This window comes from Carica papaya, chromosome 9 (assembly GCF_054855325.1).
Source record: "Carica papaya isolate Zhongbai chromosome 9, ASM5485532v1, whole genome shotgun sequence".
In the NCBI taxonomy this organism is placed as follows: domain Eukaryota; kingdom Viridiplantae; phylum Streptophyta; class Magnoliopsida; order Brassicales; family Caricaceae; genus Carica; species Carica papaya.
Genome location: NC_142317.1, coordinates 1,975,897 through 1,991,125, shown reverse-complemented (window position 1 = coordinate 1,991,125; position 15,229 = coordinate 1,975,897). Strand labels below are relative to the sequence as shown.

Here is a 15,229-nt window from a genome sequence, read left to right as displayed (position 1 = left end):
AATAGTATTATGGAAGTAGTGTGTATACATATATATATATATATATATAGTTGTATTAATAGATGTAATTAGAATAATCCAGATTCTAATCTAACGCTACAAACCGCCCACAGAGACTAATCTTGATTTGGAATCTCTTAAATAATCACCACAAAACTTTTCTACTTTCCTTTTTGGTACTTCTCTCTCTCTCTCTCTCTATATATATATATATATACATATTTTTATATCTGTATACGTATATGTATATGTACATACCTTCTAATCAGCTAGTGATTAACGATTTCATGTTTAATCTTGACTTGTTAAATGTAAACTTATTTGATAAAAAATGAAAAAACAGTTGAATTAATACGTGTTAAAATTTTAAGCTTGTATATAATATATATATATATATATACAAGAGTAATATATTATTTTATGGCAAAAATATAATAAAACTTTTGATAGCCTGAGAAAACCGCAAAGGTAAGAAATTGGAAAAGGCAAAAACAAAAAGGAAAAGTTGGATCTGAACCTGAAAGACAGCAGGCCAAGCAACCCACGTGGTTTCAACTTTCAAACTAACATGCATCTTCATCTTTACACGAAAGACCAATATAATATATATATATTTATTATATTACTATATAAATATCCTTTTTGAATATAGTTTTCATATCCCTACGTTTCCACCATCCCCAGTAATTATGGAAATAATAAAAATATTAATAGCTCTTAAATTATAAAATTATAACTTTTTAAAAATAATTTATTTAATATATTAACGAATTATTTTAATTTGGTTTTAACAAATTTATTAAATTTATAAATAAAAAAATAGAGTATTAATTCATTAATAACTGCAAAAATTCTACTTGCATACACCAATCATTAATTAATAATTGCTTATTCTATTAATTCTTTATATATATATATATAGAGAGAGAGAGAGAATGTATAGAGAATCAAATAATATTAGCAGTTCAATTAACATTTTTTTCTTAGTAATTTAATTTTAATTATCATATCTAAAAGGCATTGGTCGGTCCAAGATGGCCCCTGTGGTTACCTTGGTTAAGGACATAATTATTTATTTTTTAATTATTTCAATTTTAATTCTTATTAATATTACTTAATTTTTTATTATAATAAAATCCAGCTGTCAGTCCTATACACGGTAATAGATTAGTTAATTAGTTTTTGACACGTGTCTCACACTAAACACAGAAATCCACGTCGGAGTCGGTGGGTGGATAATTCATCTTCCTCCTCATCGTCTCTTTATAAATCTGCCAACTCTGTTTCTCATTTCTTCCCCCCCCCTCCCACCTCTGAATCCTTGGAGATTTTCAAAGGATTTCAAAAAGAAACCTAATTAATTATAATCAAAACACCTTCTTTCTGCCACTCCATGTGCTCCCCAATCACCCTGTTTTACATCCTCTACCCCACCCCCTCCATAATTGCATAAACTAAACTCTACATGTATATACAGACATACACACACACACATATATATATATATAGCACGGAGAGACAGAGATATTTATAGAATCAGTCAATTGGTCTGATTTGGTTGATTAGCACTTCATAGAGCAAATGGGTGAAGAAGCTAAGCAGGAGCAGGCGAAGGCAGAGGCGCAGCCGGAGGAGAAACCAGAGGAAAAGAAAGAAGAAAAACCAGAGGAGAAATCAGCGGAGGAACCAAAACCTCCATCTCCATTTGTGCTGTTTGTGGACTTGCATTGTGTTGGTTGTGCCAAGAAGATTGAAAAATCTATCATGAGGATTCGAGGTAAGAAAAAAGAGGGAAAAAAAAAAACAACCTTAACCCAGTTTAGAACAACATTAATTTGATCAAATTGTGTTGGACAGGAGTTGAAGGAGTAGTGACGGACATGGGTAAAAACCAGGTTACTATAAAAGGAGTAGTAGAACCCCAAGCTATCTGCAACAAGATTATGAAGAAAACCAAACGAAGAGCTCAAGTCTTGTCTCCACTTCCACCTGCCGACGGTGAACCCATGCCCCAACTTGTCACCTCACAGGTTTCACTTTCATCAGCTTCAAACATATGAATTCTTTCGTTTTTCGTTTAGAAGAATTCTAATGGTGTTTAACTTTTCAGGTTAGTGGGTTAATCACCTTGGAGCTTAATGTAAATATGCATTGTGAAGCATGTGCCGAGCAACTTAAGAAGAAAATACTTCAAATGAGAGGTAATTGATTAATTTATAATGTATGCATACACGTGTGTGTGTGTGTGTGTGTGTGTAATTTAAACGCATGTGCATATACATGCAGGTGTTCAAACAGCTACAACAGAGTTTAGCAGTGGGAAGGTGATGGTGACGGGAACCATGGACCCGAACAAGCTCGTAGATTATGTTTACAGACGGACCAAAAAGCAAGCCAGAATCGTCCCGCAACCCGACCCGCCCCAACCCCCCGAAGAAACCAAGAAGGAACCCGATAATCCCCTGGTTGAGGAATCTAAACCCGAAGACAAGAAGGAAGACAACGGAGCTGATCAGAAAAAGGAGGAGGATCCGAAGGCGGCGGCGGCGGCTGCCAACCAGACGGATCCACCTCAAGAGCCAAATAAAGAAGGCGAAGCTCAGGGCGGCGGCAACGGAGGAGGAAATGAAGGCGATAAAGAAGAAAAGAAAGAAGTTGCAGAAGGTGATCCTGCGATTAATGACATATTGCAGAGCAATCTGCATGAAGAGAATATGAAGAGGATGATGTATTATTACCAGTACCAGCCAGTGTACGTGATCGAACGAATCCCTCCAGCTCCTCAGCTCTTCAGCGACGAGAATCCAAATGCTTGCTCGATTTCGTAGTTAAATTGTACTAATTAATTAATTAATTAGTTAATTAATTAATACTTCCTTTAATTAATTAATTAACTAATTAATTATGTACGCCATAATCAATTAATTACTATTATAAGTATAAAAACCATGCATGTAATATACATAATTTTATATACTACGTGTAAATCGTACCACCTTTGTCACATAATTTTAATTAGACACGAGGTTGGTGAGCCCTTAATATAAATATTAACGGGTACGTGCTGTTCATGTTTGATTTAAATCACTGGTTCATCATCATTAATAATATTCTAAAGTGGTTCTGTATATTTGTGGAATATCGTATGATCTCTGCGCGTGTGTATATATATATATATATATACACACACGTAGAGATTCACATTATTAATGCATGTAATTAAAAATTTAAAGTGAGTCACTAAGACTATATACATTCAACTCTGTGTATATTTTTCACTAATTAATTATTATTTTATACTAGTATATTTAAATCACAAATTAATGGGCTTATATATAATTTATATATACATACATACATACATATATATATATTCTTCAATTAGAAAGAAACAGAAGTTACTTATTAGGATAATTAGGTTATTTCATTCGTCAGTCACACTGACATGAACTTAGGATATCATGATACTTGTTTTTTTATAGGAAGAGAATGAGTAGAGACTATATATCTATACACCATACGCATACACACTATATATATATATATATGGGGTTGACGTAGACCGAAAGATTCCCTACGAGAAAACCAGAAGCGTGGGATTCACATGTAGACCCAGCTCTACATATAGCCAAATGGAAAGACAACAAAAGAGAGAGACTTTGTTCTCTGCGTCCAAATGATATCATTATTATGAACATATATGTAACTACATATATATGTATGTATGTATGTATGTATGTATGTATGTATGTATGTACTTACTTATATTATTAGTAAAAGGTAATATATTGTAATTTGTCTGTTCTGTCGTGGGATGTTTCCATCATCAATCAGTCCGATCGGATGGCTCCCTCCAAAATAAAGTATCCAAGTTTTTTTCATAAAACAATTATATTACAATATTAATTAATAAAATATATTTAAAAAATTAATATCATATAAACTACAAATTATATTATTTTAATTTTTTTTTTTTTCAAAAGAACTTTATATCTCTTAAAACTAAAGATAATAATATACGGATGAAGCTGACGTGGATTTTCATAAAAAGAAGTTGAATAAAACAAAAACATATACATACATGCATGCATGCATGTGAACCATTCCAACTTCTCTCTCTTTTCAATACATTAAAGTTTCAAATGTCCACAAAAAAAAAAAAAAAGTTAATGCATGATCTTTACACATGCAATAATAATTAATTTTATATTCGCTCCGTTCATATTAAACTCATAACTTAATTTATTAATATTTTAATAGAGTTGTAATAATTAAATTAAATTAAATTTTAATAATGTAAAATTTTTTATTTTTATTTTTATTTTGATGTGATAGTGTATATTTTAAAAATTAATTTTTTTAATAAAATAGTTTATAAAAAAATATTAAATATGCAACTAATTATGACACGGTAGTGATGGTGATGAAGAAAGCAGATGCAGTGCACTTCCTTCCAAATAAGCAAAAAGACAAACATGATGACACATCTTTTCAACTTATCCAACTCACACTCCACGAGTCCCTCCAAAACTAACAACAACTTCCATGCTCATTCATAGACTTCCCCTTTTTTTAAATTTTCTTAACCACTAATTAATTACCCTAATTAAACACCTAATCTAATTAATTAAATTTCATATTTTAATTAACTTTAACTTGTCATCAGCAACCCAACCAAATTTTCCCCACCAGAGCAAAAAGCCTTGGGAAAAAGTAAGCCATCTAGCGGCGGGTCTTTTTGGAGAGGAATCCTCCAGTTTCATTTTCAAATAAAGGTGGTAAAAATCTTAGTAGATAAGATAAGGTGATGTATAGAACTTATACATCCTATATATACACACACACACATATATATATATATATATATAAGAATATCATCCTACCAAATTCTAGCCAAGGGTGAGAACTGTGAAGAGCTAAAATGGCAAACATGCAGATAGTTCCAGCTTATAAGAACGTGGAAGCACAGTTGGTGGAGATGATGGTGCCTTTATACTCTTATGGATGCGAGAAGAAGGTCAAGAAGACTTTATCTCATCTCAAAGGTAAATCTTTACAACTACATTATACATACATACATACATACATACATACATATACATATATTTAGTGTTTCGGTTGATTTAATTGATTAATTTGTCTTTTACCACCTATAAAAACACAACTCAATTCATACGCAGTGACTGGTTTGTCCTAATTTGATTTGTCAAATTTAATTTTTATAAGCAGTATTTTCAAAATAAAGATTTAAATATATCATGGTTGAAAAATATAATGAGGTTCAAAAAAAATTGGCATTTAGTAATTATTGAGTTCTGTAGCTCAATTGATGAGTTAATCGGCCGACTAACTAAAAACAAAATCCAATTGACTTGACCCGGACCCGGAAAGGAGCTCCGTTTCGTGGGCTTAATTTTAGGCCCATATATAGCAGCCCTGCAGGCCCAATACACCAGTGGTTCAAAATTATAATTTAAATTATTTATATTTAACCCTATAATGTGTGTATATATATATATGTGTCAAGAGAATTGAATATCGTTATTTTGACCTATTTATTTTGATCGCTTTTATATTTATTGGACACATGATTAATTTTCTCTTCGTGGGTGTGTAGGTATATACTCGGTAAATGTGGACTACAACGAGCAAAAAGTGACGGTTTGGGGAATTTGTAACAAACACGATATGTTAAAAACGATGAAAGGAAAAAGAAAAGAAGCTCGTTTTTGGAATCCCGATGATAATACCGAGTTAGAACAAGAACCGAATGGTTCATCATTATCATCCCCACCACTAGTTAAATTATCGAAGCCTTCATTAGCACTTGCTAGAGCTCGTTCCCTTGGTTGGAAAACAATGAAAAAGATCTTCGCTAGATCTTATTCTTTTTGATCGTTCGTGTATTTTTTTTTACTTTTTAATTTCTTCGTTTTTAATATTAAAAGAGTTAAAATAATTAAAATTTTGTATTAAAAAAAATTTATTAAATCTTATATTATTAAAAAACAAATTTGAGACTATTTTAAGAGGTTAGCCAAAAGTTGAAAGTTTGGCCGGCATGAAATGTGTCATGGAATTCAACTTAGAAGGTTGTGCACGTTATTCCAACTATGGATTATGTTTAGGTAAAATATAAATCGTACCCAAAAGTCATACATACATTAATTTAATATATAAAATATATATATATATTATTCATTGATTTAAATTAAGAACTTAATTCACCAAGAAGTATATATTAATTAGAAAATTCACTATGGTATGTTATTTTTCTATTATATGAACTTATAGGAGGAATTTTAGTCAATTTACCCTAAAAATTACCGTAGTTAAGTAATTTACCAATATATCTATTTACCACATATATGTATATATATATGTATGTAGATGTGAATATGCACGCATAAATTTCCTTCCTACTTCCTTAAGATGCAATCTATCTTCATCAATTGGTCAAGGTTTTCATAAACAGCCGAAAGAAAAAGTAACCCAATTTTTATTTTCTGATTTTATGACTTTCATACATAATTTATGAATAAATATCAATTAATTATAATATATATATGTATAAAATTATGCCCCCATTTTTATTAAATTTAAATTCAATTATTAAAGTAGTTTTTAGTACGTAGAATTATGTAATAATTGTTACCTTCGGAATACTTTAGTAATTTAAAAATATTTTTGAATTTTCAATTAATTACAATAAATAATATACAATGCATAATCATAATTAACGATGCATAAAACTACATATCATGTAATAATTAATTAACGTTTAAGTAAAAATTAAAATTGAAACTAATAAATTAGAGGGTTTTAATGACATGTGGCCCCCACTAGACTTAAAGAGCAATGATAAGATGTAGAAGTGCGAAGATCACATCGGGATTGTGTATGCTAATTGCCAAAAATTCCCCACTCCAACCCATCTAAATACTAATTATAATTACAGTATTTTTACTGTATACATATATATATATATAATATATATAATAGCCTAAAAATAAAATAAATTTAATATTTTAATAAAGAGGTGTATAAATTATTTTATAATATAGTTTTTACATAACTAATATGTACCATACCCATAGTTTATAAATATGCATATTTAATTGTTTAGAAGTCTAATATTTTATTATTTTATTTATTAACTATTACTAATCAATTAAGATAGATTTTTAAAATAGATTATTCTTTAGTGTGTGTATATATATAATTAAATAAGGGAGTTTTTTGTTTTATATAATATATATATTTATATAATAAATGAAAATTATTAAAATAATGATTTTTTACTACTAATAATTATTTGGTAGAAAGATAATTAAAAATAATAATAATAATAATTGAGAGGGGTGAATATTTCCCAAAAAGTCAGGTGTGTATGGATGAGATTAAGATGGTGAATGCTTATAAATTTGGCTGCATTTCCTTCGCCCACAACACGCAATCCCCCTCACCAACATTTCCCCCTTACATATACATATACATACACATATTCATACACATATTCATACACATGTACGTGTATATATGTATACACCCGCATCTCAGTAAAGATTAACCGGCGAAGGCAACTGAAGAAAGTATGATAAGGGTGACGGTCATGGCGGAGCTACTGGAAGAATACACGGCGGCTCTTGCAAGAGTTACGCAAAGATTTCTAGCATCTCAAAGACGCCGGGACAGAACTCATCTTCTTCGTTTTGCTGCTTCTTCTCCGCCCATTTTTTCTCGACCTCCTCCTTCCGATCGCTCTTCTTTCATTGTTTATTTCTGATACATATCGAACTTACCATCTTCCTCCACACCGTTCACCTACTTTTTCTCTTTTTTCTTGGATGATGTTTATGTTAGAAGGTGGACTTTCTCTTTCTGGGTATTTCAATATTTTCATTGGTTTATAGACAAATAGAAGAAAAGAAATCTGGGTTCTTCTTGAATTTGTGTTATAAGTATATAGACTGGAATAGTATGTGGTGTAAAAAAAGGACCTTTGAGATTTCATGTACTGAGTGTAATGTCCCTACAAGTAACATGAGCTTTCTTTCTTCTGTAGTTATGGTTGAGATAGTTTTGTTTCTTATCTTTTCATTTATGGCTTTTAAGCAATTAATAGATTATAAAATTTATTCTCCATGAAATCACTTCAAAATAAAAATATATATATATACTGTCCAATTTTATATTTATAATTCTAATTTTAGTGGGTTAAGGTTAGATTTATGGTTTTAAGTAAGAATTTAGAAATATTTTTGTTCTACATTTTTAATTATAATCAAATATATTAAATTTACTTAAAAAATTTAAACAAATAAAAAAGAATCATTCAAAATAAATATATTTTTATCGACTTCGTTTCTATCGTTAATAGTATTTAAAATGAGATAATAATTATAATAAATTATTATTTTTATAAAAAAATTTATAATATTTTTATATTATATAAATTTTGATTTTGAAATTTGAAATTCAAAATTTAAAATTTGAATTAAAATTTATGTTAATTTTCGTAATTAAGTAAATGAAATGACATATAAAATAATATATAACTGTTATAAAAAGAAAAAGTATTTTGATAAAGTGAGACAGATAATTAAGAATTTTATGAAGAGATTTTTCAATCACACCATGATTGTTGACTGCATCATCTTCGAATGGTACTTAATTCTATTTTATTTTTTTATTTTTTCTTAAGATGTGTTAAATTTAATAAAAAATTACTTACGTATCAAGTTATTTCTTGATAAAATAAATTAATTCTTAATATAATTAAATTTACTTTATGTTATTCATAAACTCACTATCATCGATGAATTCGTATTGAATAATATTATTATACCATTATAAAAAATTATAAATTCAAAGAAGATACAAATATATCACCAACATAATATTTATTTTTTTACTAATATTTTAATATTTTACTTATATACAAAAATAACGAGTAGAATATTATCGTTTGTATTTACATAAAATTTAATACTATATTTTATATATATAAAAAAAACATCATTTAGCTTCTAAAAATTGAATTCTCAAATCCATATAATGTAATGATTGAAGATCCATGTTCATTCAATCCGAAAAATAAGAATTATCTTTCAAACAAAATATTTCAAAAAATAATTTTATTTTACAATTTTATAATAAACCGAGTCTAAGGGATCAAATTTTGTACGCAAGTTTTTAGATACATACAATAAGAAATTTTTAATATATTTTTTTTAAAAAAAAAAAAAAAGCACGAGCATTTTCTAGCAATTTAACATAAGTACAAGGGCATACTTGCAAATAATATAATTTTTTTTTTTTAATTGGAAGTAAAAATCCCAATCCAGTATCTTTTATCTCAACATCTGATAATCAAACATACCTGAAAATCCGAGAAGACCGACTCTCTCAGGAGTTTGTTTGGGTTGGTTGGCAGGTCGTAGAGTCACTGTGGATCACTCTTCTGGTATGCTTAACAATCAAGATTCTCCTCTATGATTCTCTCTTATCCAGCCCGATTATCAAGAACATCTTTTATATTTATATATATATATATATAATTTCTTTCTATTTGATCAACTCCGTTATTGAGCGTTCTTTATTAGCACGATTATCGTATTCGATTAGGACTTTTAGAGTTAACCCAGATAAAGAGATGATATAAATTTTTCTGGGTTCCGAACGATTGATTGAATTTAGTATCATGAACTTTTAGGGGAAATGAGATGATGGATTTTGTGCCTTATGCAAATGGAAGTGATGGAAGTTCTTCCTCATTGTCTTCCTCTAATTTATCACCTTTAGCTCCGCCTTTCTTTGCAGTAGATTGGTCTGTTCAGAACCCCTTATCATTCAAACTTGCAGGTTACGGTGTACCCCCTTTTAATCCATCTTTGAATTCATCTCGGCGCAACTGGATGAGTTCTCGGGTTTCCAATCCCTTTCCTGAATTTGATACTGTTCCCCCGAATAGCTATAGATACTCGGCTGCTCATCGGACTCCGCCACCTCATGCTCCTCCTATGAGCCCATATGTGTCGGCTTCAACAGATGTTTTCTCTTATGGCACTCAACGTTCCAATGCCATGGCTAGTGATTTTACAGATGCCAAACCCTACTATCCATCATATGTCCCAACTACCTTCCCTGGATTTTATGATGCATTGTCTCCTCCAAATATCCCTTTTTTCAAGGGGTTATCCAACAATGACTCTACTCCAAGCTTCGCCACTTTGCCTCATACAGGTAGTTGGAGTGGCATCTGGAATGGATTGCCAGGTCTGGAGCAGGGGCAGGGACTGAAACTTGCTGGGAGTTCTGGATCCAGGGAGGTCAATCCTGCTGCTACATCTGTTTACAAGGACCATTTGGACTTAGGTACATCTAACTTCTTTATAAAGCATAAATGTTCATATATAAGTTTATGGGTTTTGTTTGTGATTACTTTCATGGATGATGTTTAATATTCTCTTTGCTTATATTGATTGCTTCATCATCTTTATGCCAATTTTGTCCCTGGAGTGCTTGTTAGTTAATTAGTTCCATCAACCTCTCTCGTATCCGAGTGGGTATGGCTTGTGCATTAGGATGGTATTTCGTACTTCTGCTATAACTTCTGATTTTGACTAAAAAATAACCCAAACATTCTATATTTTGAATCGTTGAACACATATACCACCATCACCCTCTATAATTTGTAACTGATTGGTACCACTAAATTTTTTCTCTATTAACTATCTGTAAATAAATAAATTGCCAATCTTCATTACCCTCATTCTTTTAAAGTCACGTCCAATGCAAGAATGGAAAGAAGGTCTCGACTGACAGAGTATCAGTTGACATGTAAACTGAAAGGCATTCATGGAGAGACTTTCAGAATTCTGCCTCCTAAATGATTTTCAAAAAATTAGGCTTCACTTTCACCCAAACCACTCCGGTGTATTTTATTATGTTTTTTCCATTGTATTTCATTACTTTTTTCACTTATTCTTTTTGTCTTTCTTAAAGATTGTTTATAAACGGTAAATTTAATGGAGAAATCAAAAGAAAAATTTAAGTTTGTGTAAGATTATTAGCCAATACCGTGCAGGGGCTTATGCATCCAATGGCCTAAACAACTATGGAGAAACTTCTCACGGTGGCCATCTTAGTGAAAACCCTATCGAGCGTGCTATTCCTGGACATCAAGATTTTAAGTCTGTCCCAGAGAAAAGGACTGGGTTGATGGCTTTTGATTATTTGAAAACCCCAATTTCAGGATCTGCTTCAGTACTTCCTGAAAGCTGTCCATTGGAACCATCTCTAAAACAAATTGATTCCAGGGTCAATCAAGTCACATACAGTGGTTCATATGAGAAAGGTATGAAACATCAGGGCAATAATCCAAACAATAGCATCCTGTCAATGAAGTTTGCCCCTGGGCTGGTGCCGCCAGGTAGTGCCACCTGTTCCTCAGAACCAATAGAAAAGATAAGTTCGGTTAAAAATGGAAATGGCGGCAGTGACAAAGTTTATATGAATTTTGCTTGTGATCAACATAATTGGAAGGAATCTTTTAGTTCTCCAAGCTTTGAGGAAAAATATTTTTTTCCTTCAAGCCAGCATTGCATTCAATTGGAAGGAACTGATCGCATCTTTGCCAAAAGTCCCTCAACAGACAATGACCTGCAAGAAAGAAGCATTTGCAAGGATGCATTGGATCATTTCTTTGGAGAAACATCTGGCTTTCAAGATTCTAATATTTGTACTGATGAGTTGGCTTGGGCACTTGATGATGATAAAACCATCAATCGAGATGAAAATCCTTCCAAACATTTAGATCATTATATCCCTCATTTGGATTCACCGTGCTGGAAAGGAGCTCCTGTTCCTCACTATAGATCACTTGACGTTCTTGAACTTTCTACTTTACAGCTTACAAAAAAGCTAGAAGGTTCCAACAGCTACAATCACCAAGGTCCCCCATTTTGTCCTCTTAATATTGATGATGCTGCAAAAACCTCCTCACTGAATCCAAGTGAAGATTCTGTTGCCCATAAAAGTAAGTGTCTGTACAACAGTTTAGCATCTCCTTCAAATAGACCTTCGACTTCTAGTTTTTCATCTAGAGAACATGGACCGAATGATGCTATGAAAGTGGGATCCAACCAGGCAGAACCAAGCTCTATTTTTGTGACTCAATCTTCTGATGATGTTGAGCTGAGTAAATGTGATACCCTACCCAACAAGTCATTCAATGAAGATAATTTGCAGCCTTCTTGGATATTCCAAGAGAATTCAGAAGAAGGTAAATTGCCATCTGAAAAGAAGCACACTTCAGGTAATAGTGTTACAGGTGGGATGAACTCGATTGATGCCTCAGACTGTGAGTCATCTCATAGGCTGTTCCGTGCTATAGAAGATATCATAAACTCACCAGCTTCTCTAGAAGATCCTCCTTCTAAGCTTACTGGTATGCATGATAAAGAGTCACCTCCCAAGATGAATATCCCAATTCTGGTCAATGCTATTAGCAACCTGTCAGACTTGCTTTTAAATTATTGTTCGACTGGGTCAACTGAACTGAAGGAACAGGATTCAATGGCCCTTAACAATGTGATCAATAATCTCAGTAACTGTCTTTTAAAGGTCAACAGGCAATTGAGTCCAAAAGAAGAAGCATCACTTCCCTCTCCGGCCACTGATCAATCTGCTTCAGGCTCAGCCAAGCTTCATGAGGTATTTTCTTTGTTCATTATTATTCTCATTTCATTTCAAGCATTTTTTATTGTGAAGGATCCACCTTGACCAGAGAGTTGCAGAACTGGCTCTCTTCAACTAAAGTACGAATTTTTTTGGAAATGAAACCAGCTTAAGGAGTTTTTCCCGATGACCATCCATATTTTTTTCCTTTGGAAACTATGAAATTCCATACATAATTTGAAGATATAAAGAAAGAAGATGGAAATGATGCGGAAGTGATGTGATGCACAGGATTGTGTCACTGATTCATTTTTTTTCTACCAAGGGATAATAAACTGAAGTGATGGTGTTTTTCCTGGGACACAATCAAGTCATACCAATAATTTGAGCTCTTTTTGGTTCAGGTTTGAGGGGGGTTGAGGGGGAAGGTGTGGGAGGGATGTTGGTTGTTCCTCAGTTATATCAATTGCATTTTCCATGTTTTCATATCTCCTCAATGAAATGGGAAATAAACAACTAATAGAATGAGTATCTAGTATCAATTTATTTTCTTTCTGTAGAAAGTTTCCTTGGACAACATGTCAGCCCCTAGTGTCTCTTGGTGGCCACATGGAGCCCCAGAAGGTAAATTGTGGCGTTAAGGTCTACATTCACAATTTTTCCTTTTCGTGTAGATAGAATCACGGAGTTGGAATTAGTTCATTACTTGGTATTGAATTTTTACTAGTATAGCCCTTTTCAGTCTGCTGCTGCAGATTTCTCTTTGATACTTCTTTCTGTCAAAATCAATTCTGTCCCCTAAAATAAGATTTATTTTACTGGAGTTAAAAATTTTATTTCATAACGGTTCAGTATTTTGCCTTACATTAAATATTATTGTCTTGAGGGTCAACGTATGTTTAATCCTCAGATGTCAAAGGTAGCTGCAGCTTGTGTTCCGGGTAAGTTCCACAAACAGAGTTCCCAGGAGGTAAAAAATCATCATGGTGTTTCTGCTGATGCAGAAGAGGTGAAAAATGATAACATGACCCAGGTGCTTATTACTTTGGTTTTTCTTTTTTCTTTTTTATTGATTATATATCAATATTTCCTCTTTCTGGAAGCAGAAAGGTCATATAACGGATCATAATAATTTTCAGGCTATAAAGAAAGTTCTTATTGAAAATTTTCCTGATGAAGAGGAAACTCATCCTCAAGTTCTTCTCTATAAGAATCTTTGGCTGGAGGCGGAAGCTGCGTTATGTTCTATCACTTACATGGCTCGCTTTACTCGAATGAAGACAGAGATGGAAAAAGGACAATTGCAAATGACAGAAGGTTGCAACCTTAAGCAAAATCGTTATTCAATCCATTTTGTTTCAATTAAAATCTTAAAACTTTACTGCAAAATCCTGCTATATAACTTGCATTTAATGTTGTCCTGTTCAAAATTTTCAGAAAAGTCTACAGATGCAGAGTCACCATCAAGGTCTAAGCTACCTCCTGGTTCAAACACATTTGAAAATTTAGAAGCTGTTGTGAGGTGTAGCAGGGCTGCTGATTCTTCTGTTCAGGATTCTGTTGCCATAGGTGCAGGCAGCCAGATGACAGATCTTATGACTGGATTTAAGGTTCACGAATCGATGTCCATGAATGCCATTGAAGAAGGCAAGTTAATAATCTCAAAGGACTCCCCTGAGCCAGACTTGGTTGGAAAATCAGAGCCTAGGGACAGAGCTGGCATCAACTTAGATTTTAATGATTTCTTAAAACTCCAGATTAACAGCCCAAATTCTGTGGATGATGTAGACACAGAAAACGACTCATGGTCCAAAGTTTCTTCTGACTTGGACAAGGTTGAAAATCTTTCGACTGAGAAAATTAAGGGTAGTCCCACTGCAGATATCATCCAGGATTTCCCTGTTTCAAGCAGAACCAGTCAATTGGATGATGTTGATGCTCTGGCTATGGCTAGATTCAATATCCTGAAGCTCCGCGATGAAACTTCAAGTTCCATTAATGCGGAACAGCAACAAATGCAAGAAGGTCCTGGCCCGAGTTTTGCATGTGACATAACACATTGGTCAATCTTCAAGTGTCTCGAGGAGGAAAAAGTTAAGGACAGAGAAGAAGGGCAAACTTCTGAAAGAAGAACGCAACCTGTCTCCGAAAGTGAAGTTGCCAACTATCTTGAGGATGAGTTAACCGTGAAAGAGTTCTATCTTCATGTTAAGGACGACGCCATGGTCCAACCTTACAGAACCAACATGTTGGGGAGTCAAGTTTCTTCTTGTCCAGGGATTTATGATGGCTCTTCATCTGATTGGGAGCATGTGTAGAAGGAGGTAGTTACCAGACTTTGGGAAAACTCAATAAGGGATTATCTTGTCCAGAAACTTGTTTTTCCATAGACTTGTTTAACCATTTTGCTACTTATTTGAATTGGCTGAAACGTTATCTGATTATTTTAGTCCCTTTTTTCCATTACTTGTTAGCTTTTGATGTTGGTGGCTGATCCATTGTGCTTACACGCACACACACACAAATCATAACCATGTTTGCGATATCA

At 32.6% G+C, this 15,229-nt stretch overlaps 3 protein-coding genes across 4 annotated transcripts; all 3 read left to right on the top strand.

Annotated features, from left to right (window-relative positions):
• The first annotated feature begins 1,287 nt into the window (after nucleotides 1–1,287).
• On the top strand, nucleotides 1,288–3,128 carry LOC110823511 (Heavy metal transport/detoxification superfamily protein). Its single transcript, XM_022053905.2, has 4 exons — nucleotides 1,288–1,777; nucleotides 1,858–2,030; nucleotides 2,111–2,201; nucleotides 2,287–3,128. Exons 1-4 carry the CDS (start codon nucleotides 1,582–1,584, stop codon nucleotides 2,826–2,828), a joined length of 1,002 nt encoding a protein of 333 aa, XP_021909597.2. The 5' UTR covers nucleotides 1,288–1,581; the 3' UTR covers nucleotides 2,829–3,128.
• Nucleotides 3,129–4,679: 1,551 nt separating this feature from the next.
• Nucleotides 4,680–6,006, top strand: LOC110823501 (Heavy metal transport/detoxification superfamily protein). The gene is made up of 2 exons (XM_022053894.2): nucleotides 4,680–5,045; nucleotides 5,618–6,006. The coding sequence occupies exons 1-2, from the start codon at nucleotides 4,922–4,924 to the stop codon at nucleotides 5,893–5,895; spliced, it is 402 nt and encodes a 133-aa protein (XP_021909586.2). The 5' UTR covers nucleotides 4,680–4,921; the 3' UTR covers nucleotides 5,896–6,006.
• Nucleotides 6,007–9,313: 3,307 nt separating this feature from the next.
• LOC110823196 (uncharacterized) lies at nucleotides 9,314–15,147 on the top strand. Of its 2 annotated transcripts, none has more exons than XM_088211495.1 (6): nucleotides 9,314–9,466; nucleotides 9,865–10,377; nucleotides 11,090–12,717; nucleotides 13,592–13,714; nucleotides 13,821–13,998; nucleotides 14,119–15,147. In XM_088211495.1, the coding sequence occupies exons 2-6, from the start codon at nucleotides 9,918–9,920 to the stop codon at nucleotides 14,997–14,999; spliced, it is 3,270 nt and encodes a 1,089-aa protein (XP_088067621.1). In that variant the 5' UTR covers nucleotides 9,314–9,466; nucleotides 9,865–9,917; the 3' UTR covers nucleotides 15,000–15,147. The 2 variants fall into 2 exon arrangements, with proteins under 2 accessions (XP_088067621.1, XP_088067620.1); XM_088211494.1 differs by having other exon boundaries at nucleotides 9,357–9,466; nucleotides 9,716–10,377.
• The last annotated feature ends 82 nt before the right edge of the window (nucleotides 15,148–15,229 follow it).

Coding starts and splice junctions, on each gene's coding strand:
- LOC110823511 (XM_022053905.2), top strand. CDS start 1,582: ATGGGTGAAGAAGCTAAGCAGGAGCAGGCGAAGGCAGAGGCGCAGCCG. Junction 2,031..2,110: donor CCCAACTTGTCACCTCACAG/GTTTCACTTTCA, acceptor TTAACTTTTCAG/GTTAGTGGGTTAATCACCTT. Junction 2,202..2,286: donor GAAAATACTTCAAATGAGAG/GTAATTGATTAA, acceptor ATATACATGCAG/GTGTTCAAACAGCTACAACA.
- LOC110823501 (XM_022053894.2), top strand. CDS start 4,922: ATGGCAAACATGCAGATAGTTCCAGCTTATAAGAACGTGGAAGCACAG. Junction 5,046..5,617: donor GACTTTATCTCATCTCAAAG/GTAAATCTTTAC, acceptor GTGGGTGTGTAG/GTATATACTCGGTAAATGTG.
- LOC110823196 (XM_088211494.1), top strand. CDS start 9,726: ATGATGGATTTTGTGCCTTATGCAAATGGAAGTGATGGAAGTTCTTCC. Junction 10,378..11,089: donor CAAGGACCATTTGGACTTAG/GTACATCTAACT, acceptor AATACCGTGCAG/GGGCTTATGCATCCAATGGC. Junction 13,999..14,118: donor ACAATTGCAAATGACAGAAG/GTTGCAACCTTA, acceptor CAAAATTTTCAG/AAAAGTCTACAGATGCAGAG.